Source organism: Actinia tenebrosa, unplaced genomic scaffold, assembly GCF_029948245.1.
Source record: "Actinia tenebrosa isolate PJP-AT-01 unplaced genomic scaffold, QUT_ActTen_1.0 PGA_scaffold14__42_contigs__length_11649687, whole genome shotgun sequence".
NCBI classification, from domain to species: domain Eukaryota; kingdom Metazoa; phylum Cnidaria; class Anthozoa; order Actiniaria; family Actiniidae; genus Actinia; species Actinia tenebrosa.
Window position 1 is genome coordinate 9,865,735 of NW_028292574.1, and position 25,923 is coordinate 9,891,657.

The window sequence follows — 25,923 nt, forward strand, 5'->3', positions numbered from 1 at the left end:
GGACAATATGATGATGCTATAATTTACAGTAAAAAGTGCCTTGCCATTGCACAAGAATCTGGTGATAAAGTGGCTGAGATGAATGCGTATATTACGTTAAAGGATGCCCACTTGAAGAAAGGAGAATATGATGATGCTATATCATACAGTAAAAAATGTCTTGACATCGCACAACATTGTGGTCATAAAGTGGCTGAGATGTATGCGTACATGGGGCTAGGGGATGCCCACTTGAAGAAAAGAGAATATGACGATGCTATATCATACAGTAGACAATGCCTTGCCATCGCACAAGCATCTGGTCATAAAGTGGCGGAGATAAATGCGTACATGATGTTAGGAAACGCCCACTTGAAGAAAGAAGAACATGATGATGCTATATCATACAGTAAAAAAAATCTTGCTCTCGCACAAAAGTCTTATAATAGAATAGAATAGAATAGAATACCTTTATTTAAACACGATAAAATTTAAAGCTAAAAGCTTGTGGGGTCGTGCATAAAATAAATTAAATAAATAAAATATAATATAAGTATGAATCTGTAAAAATAGCTAATTAACTTAGATAACTTTAAATATCTTATATATAATTCTCACACACATTCACATACACAAACTGCGCAAGCTATTAGACCCGCCAGGGGCAGAAAACACAGACAAATGCGGTGAACACCGTGTCAATAGGCATTCACCTCATCTGAACAGCACCCGCCACCCATAGCGAGTCCAACAGCCCGCGCAGTTACATTCACTCCATAATAAAATAATGTTACATATATACAAAGTCCTTTTTTCTAAAGCGAGACGTCGAGGCAGTAGAGTCAAAATTGAAATTTATAAAATAGTCCTTGGCACTGAGCTGTACTTTGATGTCCTTAAAATTTGAATGTGTTACCTTATCAATATTACAAATTATTAGATTCCATAGAACTGAGCCTCGATACACCAATGAGTCCTTTAAAAATCTGCTTTCAAACCTTGGAATTGCGAGAGTTTCATTTCCGCGTAAAGAATATTTACTATTGCGCTTTATAAAAATACTTTCTGATAAAGATTCTGGTAGACTACGATTGCTTGCTTTATGAAAAATCTTAAATATTTCTAATTTATAATCTAACTTAATTGTTGTCCATTTGTCAAATGCAAGTACATCAGATAATAAAGTGGCTGAGGTGAATGCATACCTTACGTTGGGGTATGCTCACTTGCGAAATAAAGAATATGATGATGCTATATTATACAGTAAAATATGTCTTACCATCGCACAAGAATCTGGTGATAAACAACTTGAGAAAGATGCGCACATTACGTTAGCAAAATGCCACTTTAACAAAGAAGAATATGGTGATGCTATATCATACAGTAAAAAATATCTTGCCATTGCACAAGAATCTGGTGATAAAGTGTCTGAGATGGATGCGTACATTACGTTAAAGGATGCCCACTTGAAGAAAGGAGAATATGATGATGCTATATTATACAGTAAAGAATGTCTTCAAATCGCACAACAATGTGGTCATAAAGTGGCTGAGATGTATGCGTACATGGGGCTAGGGGATGCCCACTTGAGGGAAGGAAGATATGATGATGCTATAAAAAACAGTAAAAAGTGCCTTGCCATCGCCCAAGAAACTGCTCATAAAGTGGCTGAGACGAATTCGTACATGATTTTAGGAAATGCCCACTTGAAAAAAAAAGAATATGATGCGTTAGTGAGTGTCCACTTAAGGGAAGGAGAATATGATGATGCTATATCATACAGTAGACAATGCCTTGCCATCGCACAAGCATCTGGTGATAAAGTGGCTGAGATAGATGCGTACTTGATGATGTTAGGAAATGCCCACTTGAAGAAAGGAGAATATGATGATGTTATATTATACAGTAGAAAATGTCTTGCCATCGCACAAGAATCTGGTAATAAAGTGGCTGAGATGAATGCGTACCTTACGTTGGGGTATGCTCACTTGCGTAATGAAAAATATGATGATGCTATATTATACTGTAGAGAATGTCTTACCATCGCACAAGAATCTGATGATAACCAATATAAGATAGATGCGTACATTACGTTAGGGAAGGCCCACTTGAACAAAAAAGAATATGATGATGCTATATCGTACAGTACAAAATGCCTTGTCTTTGCACGAGAATCTGGTGATAAAGTAGCTGAGATGAATGCGTACATGACGTTAGGGAAGGTCCACTTTGTGAAAGAGGAATACGATGATGCCCACTCCTTCTTCACACAAGGCATGTTAATAGCGAGAGAACTAGAGAACAACCATCACGTCACCTATTTTGGAATACATATTAACGGCATTCATGAAATAGTTGGCACGTCTGAAGGATATAGTATAGTGATTTCCGATCAGGCATTCCTGAAAGAGTTTCTAGATGGTTATCAGAATAATGAAAGTTTTTTCCATTCGTTTATTGGCTACGTTTATTATAAAGCAAACGAAAAATACGAGGAAGCCATTTCATGTCTTGAGGATTTTATGGCGCACGGAAAGAACAGTATCAATAAAGATGAATATCGTAATCTATTATGGACTTGCAAGCATGACATCTCCGAGTTGCATGTGTTACTTGAGGACTACGATAAGGGCATACAGTATCAACATGAAGCATTAGATGTCGCACGCAAAGAGGGCTCAAAGTCCAAACAGGCAAAGTCCCATTTTAAGCTAGGAGAAGTGTATTATAAACTTAAACAATTTGAGAACGCAGAGAAGTCATTCAAAGGTGAATATGAATTAATATTTGTTGGTCTTAAGCAAAACGATCGTTTCAAAATAACATTCGTTGATCAATACAAAGAAACTTTCAAGATGCTTCTGAAGGTTCTTATTGAAACAAAGAAGAAGCTCTGGTATTGTCTGACCACTATTGTGCAAAAGCCCTGAAAGATCTCCTTGTTTCAAGCTATGGAATGAAGAAAGAACAAGCTGATGTTGAAGGTTTACAGTACAGCAGTAACTACACTCTTCTGTTTTATTCAACGTGTTTCGAAGAGTTGTACACGTTTGTAGTAGAGGAAGGAAACGAGCTTGGATTTTCAGTCCAGCATTTTAAATACTGTGATACATGCCTAGACAAGCTTGTTGATAAAACATTTGAGGATATGAAAGTGCATCAGGTAGAAAACTGCGAGGACAGATCATTAGACGTCATGCACTACTTTGAAGAAAACAAGAATCCCAAAGAAGATGAATTAACGCAGCTGATGATTCAAAAGAGAGAAGGAAGGTTATCAGAACAATGTTGTGAATGCAGAGGAAACCCTTCAGAAAACTGTGATGAGAGCAGCCTGACCAATGGCCTGAAAATATTGAACCAAAAGTTAATAACCAATATCAAGTGTTTGATTAAACAAGACGAAATGGTCATTATTCCTGAAGGTCCCTTGTGCAGATTACCATTTGCTGCCCTACGGGACCCAGACACGGGACAATATTTGTCAGAAACAAAGCGAATAAGAATGCCACCTTCCATAGCATCTTTAAAGTTTCTCCAAGAATACCCACTGGAGCATCACTCCAGAAAAAAAGCACTGATCATTGGCGCTACCTTCGTTAGTGCAGTCATGTTGAATGGAGAAAAAACTGAACTTGACTTCTTAGATGGCGCAATAAAAGAGGCAGATGAAATAGCTAGCATGCTTGGAGTTCAGCCGCTATTGTCAGCTAACGCTACGAAACCCGTTGTCATAAAGAGACTACGAGAAGGAGCGTCTGTTGTTCACATTACCGCGCACGGTAGCCTAAAAAAGGCCACCATCGTACTTGCTCCTTCTCCTGAGATAAAAGCACCAAAGATCCCAGATGAAAAGGATTACATGCTGACCATGGCTGATGTACAGCAGGCTCAAGTACGTGCACAGTTAGTTGTGTTAAGCTGCTGTTACAGTGGACGTGGTGAGATTAAAGCTGAAGGAGTAGTTGGCATGTGTCGAGCCTTTCTCGCGTCAGGTGCTCGTGCTGTGATAGGTTCCCTATGGAAAATCGACGACAAAGCTACGTGGGTGTTTATGGAAACGTTTTACAAGTATCTGAGGGACGGCAGGAGCGCAAGTACAAGCCTGCATCTTACGATGAACGACATGAGAAGAACGTCACAATACAATGAACCAAAGTATTGGGCTCCTTTCTTTTTGATGGGAGATGATGTGACTATCCAGTTCAAAGATTAGCACAGTAAAGATGAGATTGAAACATTTTTTGAGGAAATTTCCCTTTAGATATTTTTTCCATAAACAGTGAGTAGGATATAACATATCAAGTTTCAAGATTCAAAGGACTAACAGTATGTATTCACTTTAGTGCAAAACCCTTTTTAGTTGGGAGGGGCGTAGATCAAGATCACGGAAGCGAGGTCAGTGAGGCAAAGAAAATATGATGTTCAAGATTCTTGCATTAATTTTTTTCCCCTTAGTTTTCGTGTTATCATCATGTCAGTACCTCACAGCTAAAAGGATATTGCTACTGTATATATCAAATATTTAGTGTACGTTAAGTTAGAACTATATATAGCAACTAGTCTAGGATACCGACCTTGATAAGAAGGGTTAACTCTATTGATGGTGTCTCCCTACGGTCATGTAACCAATATTGAATGCCGTGTCTGTGAAGGTGAAAGAGAGAGACCCTAAGCTCTTTTAAGGACCTAACTTGCCTGTGTCACCCTGATAACAAGAGTTAACCGTATTCATGGTGTCTCTCTACAGTCATGTAACCAATATTGAACGACATGTTACTGTGAAGGTGTGAGGTGAAAATTACATCACCTAGCTCATGTTGTGCTAGTAAAGGCGCTGAAATACGAGTTGGATGTTTTTGTGTCTCGTATTTCAGCGCCTTAAGACATTAGTCAGCTTTACTCTATTGTTTTAACTCCTAATTTTAATCCCATTTTATGGTCAAGGGGAGAATGTAGAGGTTCAGTGTTTAGGTGGAGGGTAACAATGTTTCCAATTTAATGATCTTTTTCTGTACATAGACTGATAAAACAATAATATCCATTTTATCTTTGGTTGAAACGATTTCTTAGCATGGCAAAATCGTTGCATTGTGGTCCAGGTTGGGTGCACAAATCTTTAACTCACCTTGCCTCACAATGAATTGCTCGTACACAAGCCAGACAAGAATGATTCTGTTTAGTCTTAAGGAGAAAATAACTCTTCAATAATTACATTTGTAGCTGAGTAAATTTCAGTTTACCATCCAAAGTTCAAAGAAAGACTGGTAACGAACTAGTCGTGCATAGGATTGTTCGAATAAATGTTGTGACGAGATTGAAAAGTTCCGCCATCTTACGTCCCCCATTCAGCCCCATAATCCTTTTCACTTCAAGGAGGTTACAAGTCTTTCTTCAAACTTTCGAAAAGTGAGGTCAACTGACCGTATAACTCGTAGAATGAAATACAATCAAGTTTTTTCTTTAGATATAGAGTGGTTTTACGACAGCCATGTTGTAGGGTAGGTACAATGCAATGTCTTTATCTGACAAGAGATTTCATTTCCCAAAGAAGAACATTCTTATTGCTGTTCTTTACAACATGTCTGCCGTTGAGCCCCTCTGTTGGTTTTATTTCAAAACAAAAATATACAAAAATATATTATTCACACTTTATATTCGTTAGGTTTTACAAGCCAATGCTTCGTATAAAAAGTTGTAGAAAAGAAATAGTGATAAAAATGATTGCGTTGCTCATATCATGGCTTTGAGTTTGTTTTTGTTATTTTGACTTTATTATTAAACTAGTCAGTTATTGCATTAACTCAACATCTTCATAGATAAGTTCTTGCTGATTTACTTCACCAAATACTGTAATATAATGGCACTTACAATGTTTGGGCTTCCTGTGTGTACTGTTGATGTCATTTAACGGCCCGTCATATTCATTGTTCTCTCTGGTGAGCGGTTCTCTGGTGAGTAGATATCTGGTGATGGGGACGAAATGAACGAGTCCCGAGTGTCGCTCTGATGTAGTCGGGTTAACGCGCTCATCAAGACTTGAGAATCTATTGGACCCTTGGTCTGAGTGCTGCTGAATGGACTGGTCGACTGCAGGTAAGACACCAAAAGATCATAAGCATTGACATTGTGAACATTATAAAGAATAAGGTTGAACCTCGAGAAAGAAATTTTGTATCTTTTTTCCAATTGATTAATTTGAGCATTTTGCTTTATCGTTCGTTCGTTCGTTCGTTCGTTCGTTCGTTCGTTCGTTCGTTCGTTCGTTCGTTCGTTCGTTCGTTCGTTCGTTCGTTCCTTCCTTCCTTCCTTCCTTCCTTCCTTCCTTCCTTCCTTCCTTCCTCCCTCCTTTCTTACATTCATTCCTCCCTTCCCTCCCTCCTTTTTGTCTTCCCTCCCTTGTTCTTTCGCAATTGCTTTTGTTTTCCTTCACTATTCATTTATTCATTTAAGTGGATCTGTATTTTTCGTACTTTGCTGTGCACAGTATTTCTACATATTTTACCCTTGTTTTGGTAAGTTCTCTACTCAAACTAATTTTATCTTTAGTCAACTCGTTCACTTTGTTCTGTATCTCGTCATTTTCTTTGTTCAACATGGTCAAGCGAGCTTCGCTTTCACGGCTACTGCGCTGGTACTCGCGGATAACCTCCACTGTCCATTAAACTAAAAGAACAATCAAAATAACAGCTTGAGTATACATGGAACGCATCAAAGCTATTCAACCACACACAGGTATCACAAGTCAAAGTTTTACAATACAAGGGCATTCAAAGTTTTACAATACAAGGGCATACTAAATAGAGCTTTTTACGTACTTTTGATTAGTTTTCAGCAAAACATGTGCGGTTTTTCTCTCATTACACAGGTTTCCCAACCCCAATAATATTCAAATACACATGTATCCCAAATAATACTATATAATATCTTGAATATTTACCACTGACTTACTTGGTTAATAATTGCCGTTTTTCTTGCTGCAGTGTTTTGAGTGTCGCGTTAGCTGCTCCTTCCCATTCCTCCTCTTTGATAGCTCGTTCTCGAACCAGTCCCAGCGCGTTCTCAAGGGACATCAGTAGTAACAAATGTCTACACATAGGGTCACGATAATTTATTCATGAAGTAAATATTCATGTATTCCTGTTACCATAGCAAATCGCCGGAAACGGAAGCGAATGGGGGTGATGAATCGCCCAAGGGGAGGCGGGAACGGGAGACGTAACGGGTGACGCAAGTGGGGAGGGACCGCCCGGAAACCAGAAGAACTACACGTGGTGTTAAGTTTAAAAAGGTTTAATGAACTCAGCAATTATCTTAAGTGTTTACATGGTTTTAAAAAAGTCCTGAAGTGTTGTACGTGGAGTGACGTGGAAGAGGACGAGAGGTGCTGCCAAAGTTAGTAGCGAAGGAGGTGGAGGCTTGAGGTTGCTGCCAGGGATCACGGTAGCCAGGGTTGACTAGGTTCCTAGGATCTTCACCTGTGCTTGTGCGGGTGAAGGGAGAGGGGTGTTGATGCTGAGGGGGTTGATGCTGAAGAGATTGGATGTAGCGGTAGTCTTCTTGATCGTAGCGTCCTTGTTTGGGCGGGGGTCCTACAGGTTGTGGCGCCAGTTGTTGCTGAAGCTGTTCGCGGGAAGGGATGACTTCGTCACACCAGGCAAAGTAATCGCAAGCCACATCCGGGTAGTTGACCGAGCACGCGAGAAAGGTGCGGTTCTTGTTCTTCTCGGAACTGCTGACGTTGACTTTGGCAAACAGGTTGTGCTCGCGACACTTGGGAAGGTAGTTGGGATCGAGCCCAAAGAGACGGTTGTCTACGGCATTGTAGAGGTCTTTCTTTATGTACATTTTACATCCCAGCCTGGAAGTAGCATAAACGCGCGCTTTGTCGTCCCTGGTTTTGGCGCCCTTGAGACGTTCAGTGATGGCCTTGTAATCCACCTTGACGCCACACTTGAAGAAGGTGGCATTCTTGGTTTTGATGACGGCACATGGTGAGCCACAAAAGCAGGGATGGTTGACTTGATTGTATTCGTCTTGAGGCGGGAGCGTTTGTGGAGAGGGCGGCAAAGTAGGTGGCGGCGGTTGATACTGTTCTTCAGACATCGTAATCTTGGTCTGACTCTGGATCGATGCGAGGTTCGTCGGAAGGGGGGTCTTGATATAGCTCCTTAGTTTGGGGGTGGGACTTAGGAGAACCAATGGAACGGCTTTCACGTGGGGACGAATTGGGGGGAGGAGTCACGCCGAACAGGTGACTGAGGATTTTGATGTGTTCTTCGTTTGTGTAAGTGGGCGGTCCGTGGACGACGTCATCAGACCATTCACGTGGTGCGGTGATGATCTGGGCGTTGGCTTGGCTTTGCGAGAGCTTTTGCCGGATGTTGATTTCGGAGTCCACGTGATTGCGGGCTTTGCGAAGAACGTCCCACGTGGTGTCGTCATAATTGTCTTTGGGAACGGTACAGGTAAAGGTACACCACGGATGCTGTTGGTTGCAAATGAAGGTAACGTACCGCGCGTGAAACGTAGAGGTTTCTACGGTACAGTGTTCGCTATCGCGGTCGGTGAAGTAATAGGTGCAGGGTTTACGGCAAAGGCAGTGAGGCAGCCGAGGATTGCGACGTCCGCTCATGTTGAAGTGGAAGCGAGATGTGAGTCTTTGACGAGGGTGGAGCATGACTTGAGTCCGTAAAGTAATAGGCACCAGGTCTTCCGTGCATGCGAAGAGGCAGGACCGCCTGTTGGGTGGCGGGAGGACGAGGGACCCCTTTCTTTGGGAAGGTGAAGAGCAGGTTGGCTTGACGATGTTGACTCATGATGAGGTGGCGAAGTTGTGGCGTAGGTCGTGATACAGGCGATGTATTATTTCGGTGGGGGTCAAGCGTAGGGCTTCGTACACGAGACGTTCCCAACACGAGGTCATGCAATAGGTGGGGAGGTTGCAGGAGTCGTCTGCCAGGTCACGTGGGTGGACGTCGGGGCGAAGGATTGTGGTGACGAGGCTGCTGATGGCATAGAGTTGATTGCTTTCTTGACCTTGAAGGGGCGCGGAATGATATTGAGGATGAAGGCGCCAATGACGGTAGAAGCTGCGCATGTGCAAGAGTTGGTTCTTCCGGCTGGACCAGTTCACCCAGGGGGCGGTATGGGCATCTTCGGGTAGGTCTTTGATGGTGTCCACGCAATCCAAGAGGAAGGTGAGGAGGATGAGGCGCATGCGCGGGGTTAGGTGAGCTTGCTTGATGTCCCACCAGCGGTCGGGCACGTCGTAGAGGTAGTCGAAGTGAGCTTGTCGGATGCGGTCGTCCACGTGCTGAGTTGTACGAGTTAGGGCCATGCTTTAGTTGCGATGCGAATCGAGGCGGGATTCGTGGTTAAGCTCACCGATAAGTTCTAGGAGGGGAACGTCTTTCCTGTAAGCTTCAGTGGTGGAAGGATCGAGACGACTGAGGTCGAAGTCGGTGTTGACCACGTTATGAGCCAAGATGCGGTACTTGCTGTAGTGCAGCCAACGGCGGGCCTCGGAAACGTGGCGCGCCTCGTAGAGATCTTTGATCCACTGGTACTTGGGTTTAACGTATTGGTGTTCTTTGTAGGGGCAGGGGTGTGGGGCATGCACGAGATCCAAGCAGTCGACGTAGAACTCCAGGAGCTTGAGACGCTCTTGTTCGTCGTGAGGAGAGGCGTCGTTGTCGTGGAGGGTCGGCAGGCACCAGGAGCGAACGCGCTTCTCGAGGAAGGCAAGAGCACGGGTACGGGGTCGTGTTGCTGGCATGGTAGTTGGGTGGGTTAGTGATTTTTCTTTTTTTCCAAGCACATTTGTAGCGCCACGTCCATGCCGTAGCGATGGACCAGGAGATCAAAGGCGGGAATGGACATGTGGTGTCCAACGGTCATGAGCTTGCTGAGTTCGGTACTTCCGTGGGAGATGATTCGTTTGAGATGACCTTTGTATTCTTGAACGTGGGCGTAACGTTGCATGACGTCGTAGTTATGAGACTTGTAATCGTCGGACAACCATTGGTGCTCTTCCTTGACCTTGGCGCGGGGATGAATGACGTCCAAGCAATCCAGGAGGTAAAGAATGAGCAGGAGCTGAGGCACGCGGTGACGGAGGTCTTGCGGAAAGCAGGCACATTCTTGGACTTGATGGTAGTTGAGGCGATCGAGTGTGGAGGTGATGAGACGGGTGTGGTAACTTTCGGTGGTTTCCATGAGGAGACTGATGCGCACTCGTAGCGTGTTAGGGTTTTTCTAGAGGCTTTCTAGACCTTTCTTGACACCGAACCCCACCCCTGCTCCAACGGCGCCAAGACTGGCAGCTTTGGCGGCAGCAATGGCCGCAGGAACGAGCGCCAACAAGGGGAAGATCCCGCCTTGCTGAGAGCGTCTCTTTCGTCTTCGTCTGCCCCCTACTTGGCCATAGTTTTGTTTTCGTGGTCTGGAACGGATGTTTCCTCCTACTTGCCCATAGGTTCGTTTTTTCTGGCGTGATCGGATGCCTCCGCCTCCTTGTTTACGTGGCATGTTCGTATTGGTTGACGATGCGGTGCGAAATCGAATAAAGGGAGGCTAAAGGCGAGCGGGCTTTTATTCATTTTTATCATGACTACTACCACCACCGCGTTTGGAATGAAGCCAAGACCTGCATCGTTAATCCTACCTACGGCACCTACCGTGAGGGTGGACAATCCTGGGCCAACGTTCGAGGTGACGGACGAAGTGATGGCCGCCATGCCTTTAGACGTGAAGCAGGGAGCGCCCGTTTATTTAAGACCGTTGTCTTCCCGCGTGTGTTCGAGTCATGAAAATTGGGTGCTGGGATTGGATAAAATAAAGAACCCCGCCCGAAGGGAACAGAGTAACGCGTTGCTGTTGTTGGATTCCAAGTATAACGATTTGCTTAACCTCGAGAAGACTTTGTTGGGAGGAGTCATGATGAAATTGAAGTTTTTTAGGACCAACAGACGAAGCGATGACTGGGAAGGAGAAGGAGGAGAAGAAGAAGGAGGAGGAGGAGAAGAGTCTGGGAGGTCGAGCATGGGTGAGCTTCATTACGAATACAAAGAAATGATGGCCGCCATTGCCAAGGCTAGAAAGGAGACCTTGAGCTTCATCATGGCGTTGACGCGCTGTTGTGGTAACAAGACAGGCGATGAAGAGGAGGAGGAGGAGGAGAACGAGGAGGATGCTGCCGTGCGCAGGAAGAATCACAAGAATCAAAAGAAGAAGGAACAGAGAAGGAGAAGGAGAATGAACGAAGTGGTCTACGATCCCCGAGGAAGAGACGAAACGGACGGAAAGGATATAAAGGGGTTAGAAAGGGGGCACGAGTACCAATTCGTGGAAGCAGCATGGGGAGACGCAGACGACGCAGAAAGCATCAGGCGGGAGGCAACGTCTTCAAGAGCCTGAGAAACCGTGCTGGGAGTGGCATTAGTAGCATCATAGCCAATAAGGCGCAAGGAATAGCTGGCAAGTTGATCGATTCTAAAGTAAAGTCCAAGAAAGCACGTGCTTTTCTTCACAACCAATTGAAAGCCGCCGTACCGTTTATTAAGAAACAAGTCCCGTCAAGCATACAGTCAGGAAGTGGAGCGAGCAAGGACATGCAACGGGCCATGCGTGCGATGAAACGATTTGAAAGAGTGAAGCTAAGACGACGATGATTTTGACAGTGATGACCGTGACGTTGATGATGTGGGAGGAGTGGAGTCGAAGGAGGAGGAGGGGCATAAAAGTCTCAAAATTCGCACACGCCGTGTACCGTGCACTCATTGCTCGAACACCGTCGTGGGAAGAAGATCTGTGTTAATGCGAAGGAGGCGTCGAAGAAGGAGGAGGAACGAAGACGAAGAAAAGATGTATAAGGCGGTAATGGGGCACATAGGATCGTTGAGGATGATGTTGGCTCAAGAGGGCGTGCACTTGGGAGCGTATGACCGCGTGGTGTACGGCTTGCTGCAAAGCATGGAGTACGATGTCATTTGTGCTGAAACTCAGAAAGAACAACGAAAGGCACGAGTGGATCTTCATCAGCTGTTGAGCGAATCTCTGGAGGCCTTGGGTGGGGACAAGTACGTCAAGGGACCTAAGGAGGAGGAGGAAAACGTAATCGAAGAAACTGCAAAGACTGAAGGCGAAGGACCTATCGAAATTGTGACTGAAGTGATCAAGCCATTGCAATCTGTGAAGCCCGTGAAGAGAAAGAGAAAAGTCAAGGCAGGAACCAAGGAGGAAGCCAAGAGAAAGGTACCGACGTTGGTGAAGGAAGGAGAGATCGTACAAGTGGAAGTCCCTGCAGGCCCCCCAGGCGAGCAAAGCATGTCTTCACTCGAGGAAGAGAATCTGAGGATGCTCCTAGACTCCATTACCAACCCGCAGCAGACATCAGTTTAGACGTTAGGTTTGATTGTGAAGGAAAACACTGTAGTAAATAAATGAATAAAGAGACCAAGCTTTTGTGTTACTCAAACGTTGTCTTTATTGCTTCTAAGTTTACATCTTTGAGGCAACAATTGCCTTGACAGGGTTGACCCAAGGGTCCTATCTTGCTGTTGAACTTGGGACGGAGGGACTTGGGAATCATGACTTGACACACGAACTGACAGACTTTCTTGTCGTTGTCTCTCTTGTTGCGGGCGGTGAAGGGTTTGACGAACTTGGAAAACGAGCCACCACGGGTTCGGATGTGGAGATAGGCCAGACAGTAATGCCCGCAGACGTACGTGTCGTAGGCTTGCAGCTGGGGCATCTTGACGACGTCCGTCATGCCGATGAGCTCACGGAGGAGTGGATCCCGATAGACCTCGAGGTTCGCGGATCCGTACGAGTCCATGATTTCGACGCGATTGGTATCGGCGTCGGGAGCGTACAAGGCGATCCAATGTTGACCAGGCTTGTCGATGGGGTCGGTATTGAACACCATGCCCCAAGGTCGGGGCGGGGCTTGCCCATCGCGGTACTTCTTGAGCAGAGCTAGGGCTTGGTCGGCGCCTTGAGTGCCGACGTAGGAGTACGTGGGGTGCTCGTGATAATTGGGAGGGTACGAAGCGACCGTGTTGATTTGAGCGGTGAGGAGTTGACTCTTGCTGTTCATGATCTAGTAGCTGTATCTCTGGGAAGCGTTCTTGTTACCATCCAACCACGTTTCTTGTTCAAAGTATCCGCTGACGACCATGGTGGTGTTGTTGGCTGTGTTAGCTGAAAAGTCGACGTCGATGTTGACGTTGCCTACGTTTCGAGCGTTGCTGTAGCCAAAGTTTTGTTCGCCGTCGGGGTTGAAGTTGTAGAGGATGAGGTAATTGCCGTCCTTATACCCTTTTCGATCGATGCCGGTGGGTGCAGAGTCGATGCCACGACCTGAGAACTGAAGAAGGGTATTGAAACCTTCTTCTTTATGATGCGAGGTCAGGTCCAATCGCTGATGGGGAATTTCTTCTCCGTCGACGGTCACGCGAATGGACGATTGATGCATGTCGCAGAAGTTGTAAGGAGAATGAGCTATATTCCCATCGAAGGCGTCTCCTCGCTGAAATCCAATGATCATGTAGTTGGGTCGGTACCCCTGAAACACGTTGTGCATCTGAGCCCGTCGTCGACCATCGGGAACGGTGTGGGTAACGGTTCTGTTGGTGAAGTAAGGGTAGAGGGCAATGTCTTGGTTTTCCAAAATGGCAGCTTCCATCTTGATGTGCAATTCGCTGTTGACGTCCACGTGACGAATGTGCAACTTGGGAGAATAGTTGACTATGGTGTAGGAGGCGTTGGGCTGGGTAATGGCTGTAGCCCCCACGGTGGGACCATTCATCATGACCAATTCTCGAGGGTTCCATTGAATTCTGAATTTCAATTCACAACCAGGAGTCAAGTAGCGCAGGCTGGAGAAGAGGGGGATGACGGGTCTGAGGATGAACTTGACGGCTCGGTTTTGACAGCACAATCCAACACGTTCCTTGGCGCCTTGGTTAGGCGTGACGCGATTGAATGCGGCACGAATGGCGTTTCCTATTTCGCCAACCGTGGGTGCACCACCGCCTCCGCCTGCAGCCCATGCGGCGGGATCGGCAATGGCCACGTCGTTGGGATTGAGCTGATCAAACTTGTCGGGAGTGTCCGTGGCCCATCCTTCCAGGGACCGCAAGGATTTCTTTTCTTCTTCAGAGTAGTTCAGCAGTCGGTCGAAATAAGCTTCTAGATGGTAGTGATCGGCGTTGACGGTCACGGCTCCTTTGTTAATAGTCAGTTGAATTTGTTTGATGAGGGAGTGAGCCACGTTGTTGATGGGAACGGCTGACGAGGTATTGGTCAGGAGTGCACGTGCGGCACCGGCGCCTCCGTTATGAAATTCCACGTCAAATTCCAGCAGGATCTTGGTCATGTCGATCCAGGTACGGGTTCGGTCCACAGTGATTTCCAAAGGGTCCACGGCCGCCGTGGCTTGCGAGTAGACTTCCCATTTGGATTTTTCGCACGTGACGTCGATGGGCAGTCGCTTAAACAAATCGACCACGGTCCCTTTGTGTACTTTCAAGGGAGGGGCATCTTCGCGCGAGGCTTTAGCGGCAGGAGCGGCACGTCCTCCGTGTTGTCGTTTCATGACGAGGTCGAGTGACGAATCAGGGTAGGTCGGGCAGGTCGGCGGTCCTTTTTATATGGTCTAACTGTTGAGGATGTCGTTTCGCATCACCTTGTACTTGGTGCGTCCACGCGTGAGCACGCCTTGCTTTACGCGTTTTTGGGCAGGGGTCAAGCTATTGTCCTGATCAATGTTCTTGGACTTCTGATCGATGGCTTGGATGAGGTTGTCTAGCTTTTTCAACTGCTTGACTTGTTGAGGCCTGAGGTTGTTCAGCGGCGTAGACGTGCCGGGCACGTTCCCAAAATGGATTTGACGTTTGAGTGGGGTTTTGCCTTTGCCTGTATAACCACGACCACGACCACGGCCTGGACCCGGACCCGTACCCGTACCTTTAGGAGTAACGCTTCCAGACCCAAGCTTGACTCCCGAGGGTCCTGCAGGAAGAGACCAAGCAGGGGTGGTGCCAACGACGGATCCAGGACCAGGGATAAGAGCAGGAGCAGGACCGGGGGCAGGACCAGGTGCAGGCGCAGGAGCAGGACCTGGGGCAGGAGCCACTGCAGGAGTAAGTCCTTTTTGAGCCATGGCTTTTTGGTCTTGAAAGCTGGTCGCATAGTTGGTCATGAAGCGAACGCGCTCGTCGGGCGTGAGACTGGGATCGGACATGACTTGCTTGACCATCTTATCCGCGTACTTGACGAATTCCACCTTGGGGGATTGCTGCAACGATTGTTGAACGGCCATGGTGTGCATCAATTCGTTCATGCGGACGTTCCCATCTCGGTCCACTCCGGCAATGGCTCCTCCGGCTTGGGACTTGGCGGCGGCGGCGGCGGAAGCAGCTACATTTTCTTTAAGGTGTTTGAGTTCTTCTTGCAGGCGATTCCAGAGAATGACGGGAACCACGTAAGAGTTGGTACCTGTGCTGCTGTTCATTTCGTGGTGGTGACGACCTGACGACCTTTAGGATAAAGCGTAACGGGGCGGCCTTTTATGACGACGTCCAAGGAGTCGTTGTTGGACGGAAGATGTCGGAGGCTGGCGGGGGCCATGCGGCGAAGAGTCTGAACCTTGTTGGAGGGCATGGTGGGACGTGGTTGTGAAAATCGGATGTGAAAGGGGTTGGTCACGGGTCCGTAGTCGGGAATGCCAGGAGCCAAGGTTCCACGCAGAGCCGCCTTGATCTTGGGCGTGGCGGACGAAGAACGCTTTCGTTTGGCCCCGCCCAACTGAGTATGCTTTGCACGTTTCTTGCCTCCGCGTTGACGTCGTCCTTTCTTGGTGTTAACCATGATGCCTTTTCTTATTTTTCAGTGAGCAATGCCTTCAATTCGTTGTCGCCGTCGTAATCAAAGTCTTGAAGCGATTCGGTGGCCGAGGGGTTCTCCTCCTCCTTTTTATCTTCTTTGGGGGCTCCTACTTTCTTGATTTTCGTCGTGGCCACGTTAATGCCTTCGGCCAGAGCTCCTGCGGCCGCATGCTTGGCCAGACTCACGCTGGCTTTCTTGAGGCTGGGAGCCGCGATCTTGGCCAGGGCTTTGATGGCCGTGCCGACCAATTCGGCTTTGGATCCTCCTCGCTGAAGGCTAGAGCGTCGTAGACTCTGAATGGTGGGATGCCGATCGTTGACCACCGACCCGAACCAACGTCGGGCGGCCTTGGGCATTTTCTTGTTTCCTCCCTTCATGGGGAGTTCCCCATTGGCCAGTTTTTTGCACATGTCTTTGATGTACTTCCATTGATCGTCGCTACCGCTACGTAGCAGAGGAACCACTTGCGTAGGGTGGCATTGTGCCAAGGAGCGTATATAGGACTTTCCATCCATGCTGTGAAACATTCGGTGCGTCGACGTTATGTCCTATGAACGTGTGGGGGCTCAAGATTTATACCTACGTTACGGTGTAGGACAGCATACCGAGCGCGAACCTTTCTTCCAAGCTCCGGGTGTTGCTCCTCGAACGCCCCGTACGACGTCTACGGCCGAACGGGCCGCCGATCGCGTCCTGATGAATACGCCCGTCCTACCGCCCCTGTCGCCGTTGCCTCCTTCGCCCACGCAAGATTACGATGCGGACATGCTGCAGTTGTTGGGCTCGCCGTTCAACTTGCCAAACGACATGGTCAGCGTGTTGTCCAGCGACACACCCTTGTCGACGGGAAGCGACTTGGCCCGGGCCATGGACCCGCCATCACCCGAACCGTCACCAGGTCCATCTCCCGAGAGATCACCCGGTGTGTCGCCAACCTTTTCACCCTCAACGTCGCCTGCGGCATCGCCCCCTTCGGAAGTGGCGAACTTGGCGGCATGGACGCCAGGCAGTGGAAGGAGATTGACGTCGTTGCCGGACGCCACGTTGGATCAGATGAACAAGGAGGAATTGCGCGAGTACGCCGAGGCCTTGAAATCGTTGGCGGAGAAGTATCCCCAGGTGAAGGAGACCTTGACGCCCACCATCAAGAACGTGATGACGCGGGTGGACGGCCGATGGCGAGGCAATCGAAGCGAGAAGAGGATGAACTTGGCCGAAGTGGAAGAGTACGTCAAGGAATTGGAAGCCACCGATCAAAGCAAGTTTGACGAAACGTCCCAAATGCGGATTCGCTATGCGCTGGAAAAAGCCCTGGCGCGACGACTGCAGCTGCGCAGGGAAGCCGAGCAAGACAGGAGGAACGGCGGGGATGACCCCGAAGGGGACGATGGCGACGGCAGCGATGGTGGCGACGACGATGACGACGATAACGCTAATGGCGGGCATGGGGAACGCTTCAAGAACGCGGATCAAGATACCGTGTCCAAAGCCTTGCGCACAAAATTAGGCAAAGGGGATCATCAAACCATCGCCAATACCACCACCGTGACCACAGTCCGTCGAGGCAAGCGCCCTGTGGTGGAACGCGAGTACACCAGCCAAACCTTCCCCGGTCCCGGCAGCGATAACGACGACGATGATGATGATGATGACGCGACGATTGAAGGCGGCGTACTGCGGCGCAAACGAAAATCGCGAGTGTCCAAATCCAAACCTCGTCGCAAGAAACACAGTCAACGGGGAGGCATTGTAGCCGAGGAAGGGTATAAGACCCCTCACGAGGTAGTGGATGAGTACATTCGCTTTCTTCGCGACGCCAAGAGAAAGAAACGATCATGAACGTAGAAGCAATTAAACCGTTTAACTCACGATGGCAGCATCCGTGCAACGTCGTCGTGGCCGGACCTTCCAAGAGTGGCAAGACGCGGTTCATCCGCAAGATGATTCGTCATCGGACGTGGAAGTTCGATCCCCCCATCAAGTACGTGGTGTACTTGTACAGCATATGGCAAGACGAGTACGACAACATGAAAAAAGAATTTGGAGACGAGGTTAAGTGGGTCAAAGGATTGCCCGACGACCCCTATGCCCTATTCAAGCGAACCCCGGGACTGCTGATCGCGGACGACCTGATGGGAGAAATGGAATCGGATCATCGTCAGATCTCGAAATGGTTTACCAAGGGAACCCACCACATGGACGTGAGTCTGGTCGTGCTCATGCAAAACGTGTTTCCCGCCCACATGCGAACCGCCTCCCTCAACGCCCACCGCATCGTGCTGTTTCGCAATCCTCGAGACAAGTCTCAGCTGCAAGCCTTGGCGCGTCAAGCGTTTCCGGGTCAAGCCAGGTGGTTGAACCGCGCTTTGGAGGAAGCCAGCAAGCGACCGTATCGCCCGCTCATCATGGACTTTGATCAATCCACGCCTGACGAGTACCGACTGTCGTTGGACCCCTTTCCCGAAGACTTGAAAGATTCCAACAAACCCTTCCCCCAAGTTATACTCCCCTAGTCGTGAAATAATAAAGAAAAAATCAATGAAACGAACACGGTGTCGTCTTTACTTCTTTCTCTTTAATCTACATCCATAGCGATGCGTCCATCGTACAACTTGACAAAAATGTCGTAAGCTTTAACAATGTCTCTTTCTTTAGTCCGTATGCCTTGTTGGGGTCCGTGGGCCATACGGTACGTAATGTACTTGGTATACCGCTCTTCGCTGATGCGCTTGAATACGCCATTCTCAGTAATCAGTCGGGGTTGATTCATGTTTTCCTAGTCGAACAAAGCGTTTAGGGTAGACTTGGCGTACTTGGATCCAGAACTCTTGATGCTTTTCTTGATGCTCCCCACTTTGCTGGCTTCGGCGTCTATCTTTCGTTTCAAGTCGACTCGAGCTTCGGTCGCTTCGTCTTTGAGGGCTTCTTTCAAATCCTTGCCTTCCAGTACCTCCGAGGCCACGTTAGCCAACGCTTTGCCTCCTCGGTCCACGGCAGCGTCTTTTACAGCATTGATCTTGGGTAGGACGTATTGCATGGCCCCACGCCCCAACCGTCCGATGCTTAGTCCTCCTCCGGCTTGTCGAGGGGTATAGACGGGAATGTTGCCGCCTCCTTCTTGGGGAACGTAAATGGGAATGTTCATGGTCCTTTCTTGAAATCCAACGATACGGTGGTCACTCCTGAATTGAGGAAGGGAAGCTCTTGTCCTGCTTCGTCTTGCACGGCAAAGGCCACGGTCTGGTAACTATTCTTGGAGAGGGGGTAGTATTTAACGTGTTGGGGTTCGAACACGTATTCCTTGGGTTCGGCTGCGGCACCCATGGACACGGACGAGAGGGGAACCACGTCCATGAGAGGGATGATCTGATCGCCGACGTGTTGATTGTGGACCAGACTGCAGGTCACGTACGCATTCTTGGGAACGGCCTTGGTGTTGGTAACCACGTCAATAGCGTAGGGACCACTTTGAGAATTGAGGACGTCCTGGTTGCCTCGAAGCTGAGTATACTGATACCCCTTGATACGAGCCACGCGATTGGATTGCGGCTCCGTATTGGTCTTCTGATCGGACTCGACATGACCTGAAGGTCTCCATCCTTCCTTGCACGTGATCCTGACAAATTCGCCTGGACCCATGACGGCGGCATCCACGCTTTCATACTCCAGCCCAGCACTCGATCCATTGTTAAAGTTCAGCAAGTCGTAGAACCCCTTGGGCATGGTCAGGTACAACTCGCTGGGCGTGACGGTCGTACTCGTTGGTCCATTAGGAATTGCAGGATTTCGCATGGGTCCTAAACGCTCGAAAAACCCCATTTTCAAGTAAAAGCGGTTTGACGTACTCACTTCAAGGCTGGATTGTATGAGATATACAAAAGAATGGTCCTTAGTGTCATCGAGTTTGAAGGGTGTAACGAAGGAATGCCACTGAGTCGTACCGTCTTGTTGCATCGTTCCAGATATTGGCGTCTCCATGGCGCTGTCGTTGCCAAGGCCTAACCTCATCATTGCCATATTCATCGTTGGTGCATTGTGTCCTACCAACACGCTGTGGCGCGACGTAAAGTCCCATTTGGTTTGGGTCTGGTCGGCCTCCATCTTGACCCCATTGGCAAGGAATAGATGATGAAGGTCGTCCAGGTTCTTTCTTCCTGTGACGTTCATATTGATGAGCACGTCTGACCCTGAGGAGTCGTCCACCCACGTGGCGACGTGAGCCGCGCTTGGCAGTCCTCCAACGCCACCCCCACTAAATGCGCCTCCGACGCCTCCATTGGCCGGCTTCATTCGCGTTTGCGGAAACCAACTGTCGAACACGGCATCCACGCCTTTCTTGAATTGAGCACACAAGTCTTGAGAGCTGTTGACGTCCCTTAGGGTAAACGTGTGCTGAGCCCCAGGAGGCAGCTTGCTCTTGAGGTAGCCTCCTGCGTCCAGTCTAAAGGTCCATTGCGTGGACTTGGACGTGCTGGCCACGGGCGGCAGCGTCACCTTGGTCAGTCCTACTCTCCATTGATCACTCATCCTTTGGGACGCGGGTAGTTCGCCTGTAAAATTTCCTGGTCGGTTGGAAGGAAAGCGAGGTTTGGATTGGTTGGACAGAAGCGTCAAGCTCATGGAGGAAGAATCGTACTCGTCGACTTGAGGGGTGAAGAGAAGGCAGAGGGTGGTGTCCTTAGTAGGTCTGTCTTTTAGCCAGACTGGGGGTCGGCCCTTGGTGTCGGCCAATTTAAATCCTACGCTCTCTAGGTAACTGCGGTTGACGCGTCGGCGGAAGGGATGCTTGGATTCTTGGTAGCGGATGGCTTGGGCGGAAGACGTGGTAATGCGCTCGATCAGCGGAAAGTAATCGTGGCCCACGATCTCGTAGCGAATGAGATTCGTGTACAGCAGCAAGTCTCCTTTGGTCTCTGTGGTTTCCGGCGTCATGATGGCTTGGATTTCCACCGACCACACGCCCGGCAAGTGCCATCCTATGGGCAGCTGGACCACGAATTCCGAGGCGGTGTTGTCTTTGGTTTGGGGATACTCGGGATCGGGCTTGCTGTTGAACCAGTAGACAAACGGTTTGCGTTCCAACCTCATGGTTTCTTTTTCGGGCCCAAATCTTCGACTTGGCGTTCGTCAATCCAATTGGCGTACTTTTCAGGCCACCCTTGATATTTGACCAGCACTTGGGGACGACCTGTAGCGGGGTCCGTCCTGCGTTGAAGTATCTTCTCGATGCGATAACGCATGTGCTTTATTTCTTCGTCTTCGACCTTGAGCAGCTCCTCTTCGTAAAACGTGCCCTTTAATATGTCCTCGCCGTCGTAGTCCATCAAGCGGTAGTACGCGGGAGGGCCGGGATCGCGGGCGCGGATCTTGAACCATTCTTCCGACCACTGAGGCAAGTAGCCCTTGTCGAAGATCGTGGTTTGACGGCTGATCCGGACCACGTCGCCCAGGTTAAACTTGTAAGGCCCCTTGAGCTTTTGTCGCGCTCCTCGTTCGGGACCGTACTCCCCGTACAATTTTTTCCACACCTCCCCTTCGTTCCCGCGATGGACCGAGGCCGGCGATTGCTTCAACGTGCCGTGGCGCTGATGGTTGTACGACTCGACCAACGGACCAATCACGTCCACCCACCGTCGAGTCCCGTTTTCGTAGAAGTACTTCCACAGCCGCCCTTTCAACGTCCGCTGCAACCGTTCCACGATGGCGGCCTTGGTGGTGGACTCTCCCGACATGAGCTCGGGCGGAAGGGGACAACTGGCAAACAAGTCTTTTACGTCCTTGTTGTAGAACTCGCTCCCCTTGTCTACGTACACGGTACGAGGCAACGTATGTTTCTTGTCCGGGTCTTGGGCCACTTCCTCAAAGATCTCGCGAATGCCCCGCGCCGTTTCTTCCCCCGTCTTCCGTTTCAGCGGCGGTACCCAGCAGTACCGCGACAGCACGTCGACCACGAACAAGATCCACCCCATCCCATCGTTGGCCGGCTTGTCCCACGTCATGTCCGACAAGTCCATCTGCCACTGCTCGTCCATGGAAAACACGACAAAGGGACGACGAGGATAATTACGCCGTGCTGGGCGATGAATTTGGTGTGTCGTCTGCGCTTCCAGCCACTTCTTCTTGATGGCTTTCGCTCGAGGTCCCTTGGAGACGTCGCCGGGGTCGGACAAGAACGCGGAGGTTCCCGCTAGGGCTTGGGGGTGTTCCGCCCCCACTTCGAAATACCGACTGTACCACTTGGACGCTTGCTTCTTGCTGGCCACCGTGGCGGCGGCGGCGGCGGCGGCTCCGATGCTGCTCTTCTTTCCTTTCTTCCCTCTCGTCTTTCCAGCGGCGGATCGACCTTTGCGCGTGGATGACGATGGATCCCCCGCAGCACGACGAGAGGCAGCATCGGACGCGTGCTTGACGTCCGCACCCGATGCGGTTGTTGCTGATGTCGCCATCAGGCTGATCTTCTCCGTGGCTTCCCGACACGATGGCGGCGGCTTTCTTGGCCAACCAACGCCCGATTCGTCCTGCGGCAATTTGAGTCATGACGACGATCGCGTCTGCCTTTATGTCCCCCCTTCTTTTATGGACCTTTAATACCCATAAGGCAACGTGGTCAGGCCTTGGTCAATACGTTGTCGTTTGGTGTAGACCAAACGCACGTCCTTGTCCATGGGCACCGTTCGCAGCACCTTGTGCGTGCTGTCCCTCACGATCTTGCGCGGGTAACTCACCGTCACCTTTTCGTTCTCTTGGACGAGCAGACGTTTCATGCTCTTGAGGTGGACCAGTTCTTTGGCGCAGGGGGTCAGGCTGATGCCCTTGCACTTCACGACGCACTCGCCCTTCTTGGTGCGGTACGCGTACGTCTTGGGGCCCAAGGACACGTATTCCACGATCCAGTTGGCGTCCGAATCGCCGCATTCGTCCGACCACTGCCCCAGCTGATCCCCCGTGTCCAGTTCCTCGTCGCCTTCCCGCACCGTCTTGTAGATGATGGAATCCGTGTCGTGGTACAGCACGCAGTCCCCCAGAGCACTCAGCTTGTCGTACAACCGCAAACGGGCCCAGGCCGTCACGAACGCAGGGATGACGACGTTGCCGTTGGGGTTGCACGCCGTGGACTCGCGGTGCACGTCGTAGTTGACTTGTACCATGTCGCCCGTCAGCAGCAGCACCGTCTTCACGTTGACCGTATCGTCGTGCAGCAGTTCGAAGAAGCGGCAAGGTTCCGTGACGTACTCGACCTTGCCGCGAAACGGATTCTGTCCGAACTTGCCCCACAACGAATTGAGGTTCAACTTGGCCACCGAGCGCAGCCCCGGATTCTTGACGACGTCTTCGTACTGAAGATCGATGCCCTGACTGGCCTTCACGGACCGCACGAATTCCCGCTTCTTGTCTTCCGTGTCGCAATCGGACGGCCACCCCGAGGCTTCCATCTTCATTTTCAGATTTTCACGAATGTACGATCGAAACAAGTCGCTGCTGCGTTCGGGGTAGTGCCACACTTCGTGCACCTGAGCCACTTCGTACCCCTGATTCAGCGCTTCCTTCAACTCGGGGGTCGTCCACACGCCGTGACGCAAGCGCCGCTCTTCTAGGGTGTGCGTGCACTCTCCGTCCTCGTCCACGTCCTTTTCGTCACAGCAGGCCGCACACAGCGTGAACATCAGCTTGTGGTCGGCGATGCGCGGAAGCACGGGGTAGAACAATCCGCGGGGAGGGTCGACGTCGCACTTGACCAAGCCAAACCACTCTTCGTCCAGAATACAATCCGCGATCTCCTCGGGGTCTAAGTCCAAGTCTTCGCCCAAGTACACCGTGGGGTGGCCTATGGGGTACTCTTCCTCCCACATCACCGTAGGGTACAGCGACACCACGTCCACGTACCGTATGCGATGCACGGGGTCCGAGCACAACATCAAGGCCATGGCCTCGTCGTCCGACTCGTCGACTTGAACTTCCCCCTCGCAGTACGCGTAGAGTCCCACGGCGCGTTGGTACGTCCTCCATCAACGCTTCGCGAGGCTGTATGGGGGTCCAGGTTCTTAATCCACTCGGGGAACACGTGATACTCGCGTTCCGCATCCCACACGTGACTCCACATTTCCACCACATGATGTCCCGCGTTGCGCAGTTCCAACGTTCTCTCCCGCGTCTTGTCGCACAGATCGCCCATGGTCACGCCCAGATGAGCATGAACTTGACCTCGCTTGAAGCACACTTCGCACCCGTGGTAGAAACACCCGTGGAATTGGTAGACGGTGTTGGTTCGCCGATCGTACCCGTCCACTTTGCTGCCTTGCAAGGTCACCTCGCCCTGCGTACTTCCGGCCCAACGCAGTTCGGGCAACCCCAACGAGTGCAACCACTCCAGGGCTTGGACCGATTGGATGTCCCGCTGGCGATACCCCAACGGCGGCACGACGCCCATCACTTCCGATTCCAAAAAGTTCCTCTTGAAGACCGTCAGGCAGGTCGAGGCAATGGTGACGCACTCCGCAAGGGGTCCACGTCGAACCTTGTCGACGTAAAGCTCCCGAAACTTGAGACATCCTCGGGCCATCACCATGACGTCTTGGATGCAATACTTCTCGATTTCCTTTTTCATGACGAACGTCTTGCCCTCCTGCTCGCGCCACCACGCCATGAACGTCTCCTTCTCGCAGACGTCCATGTCGTCCACGCCGTAATACTCGGGAGCGGGGAAAGGGCCCTCGTACTGCGTATTCTCCAACGTGTTAAAGAAGTGAGGAAAGTGACCCTTGTCGCCTCCCGAGGTTCCGAAGGTGGCCGGGAACTTGCGTAAGGCCATGGGAATAAAGCACACCGAATCTTTAAACACGATCCCTTCCAGCGTCATGGTGATGACCTTACTCCCTGGTATACGCACTTGGGCTTGATGCCTCGCTTGACGCACTCCTCCAGGATAGGGTACGCGTCGTACCCCTTCAGGTTGTGGGCCATGAACGTGTACAAGGCGTGCACCGTCGCGCTTGGGACCCAACAACCAATCCATGAAGGCCGAAGCATCGCCAAACACGAACATCCGTTGTCGGCCGCACGTTCCTGTGCATCCTCGCGTACGGTACTCTTCCACGTGAGAAGCACACTCGTGGCACGTCAGCAGCACTACCACTTTGTTGACCACGTGCCGTTCCTCCAGACACCGAGCCTCGAAGTCAAAAACGCCAGAAAGAACTTACGCTTTTCGTTCTCCCTCTTCTTAGGTCGTGTTTCCGTGGAATCGCTGCTCACGCCCTTGACGTAGCACAAGTGTTTCTCCTCGTTTTACTTTCTTCTCCCGACACACCAAGCAATGTATTCGTAGCAGACGTGATCGTCGACCATGTACCACACCCTAGTCTTTGGTCGTAGCGCATCCGATCCACGGTGGTCTTGCACTCCCGACACACGTACCGTCGTTCACAGGTGGTATAGGTCAACGATCCCTTGTGACGTCGCATCAGGTGCGAACGGTAACACACGCCCGGACCAAAACGAGCGAAAGGCGTCGCACCATGATGCGTTCGTTAGAATTAATGATGTTGTAGGGTCGTTCCGCTCTTCCCCACACCGCAAAGCAAGGCGGACGCACTGGTGGTTTCCTTATTGCGGTACCCCTTATGAATTGCGTGCAGAAGTTAAGATCGTCCCCCCCAACCACCCGGCCAACGACTCGATCCACTGTGAAGTGCTCGTCCATCCAGTTCAAGTAACTGGGGTTCAAACGTGCCCTTGCTTTTTCCACACTGATCCAAAACGCGGAAACCACGTAACGGCTTATCCGTCTACCACACACAACTCGAAGCCGTGTTCTTAGTCCGTAGCGTAGCCTCGCGTGATGCGCGCACACCACCGCTTACGTAGTCCAACATCGCACGTTGATCCAGGTGTCCTAATGCGACCATCTCGCCGTACCATCAGAACGACTTCTCGTACCCTACTTCCACAGTCATTCCAAAAACAATCCCCTTCAGCGCCCGCGGACAAGGACCTCCCGGGCATTCTCTGTTCGTAGTCGAAGACCGCGAGAACTTACGCCGCTTGATTTCT

At 50.0% G+C, this 25,923-nt stretch overlaps 3 protein-coding genes across 11 annotated transcripts in view; 2 read left to right on the forward strand and 1 right to left on the reverse strand.

Annotated features, from left to right (window-relative positions):
* The window catches only part of LOC116287525 (uncharacterized), a 126,781-nt gene that overhangs the window by 69,434 nt on the left and 31,424 nt on the right, over positions 1–25,923 (forward strand). The gene's annotated exons all lie outside the window — the stretch shown is intronic.
* Positions 2,936–4,234, forward strand: LOC116308563 (tetratricopeptide repeat protein 28-like). The gene has a single exon (XM_089029386.1). It carries the CDS (start codon positions 2,936–2,938, stop codon positions 4,193–4,195), a length of 1,260 nt encoding a protein of 419 aa, XP_088885512.1. The 3' UTR covers positions 4,196–4,234.
* On the reverse strand, positions 13,085–14,581 carry LOC116286991 (uncharacterized protein F54H12.2-like). The gene has a single exon (XM_089029388.1). It carries the CDS (start codon positions 14,579–14,581, stop codon positions 13,085–13,087), a length of 1,497 nt encoding a protein of 498 aa, XP_088885514.1.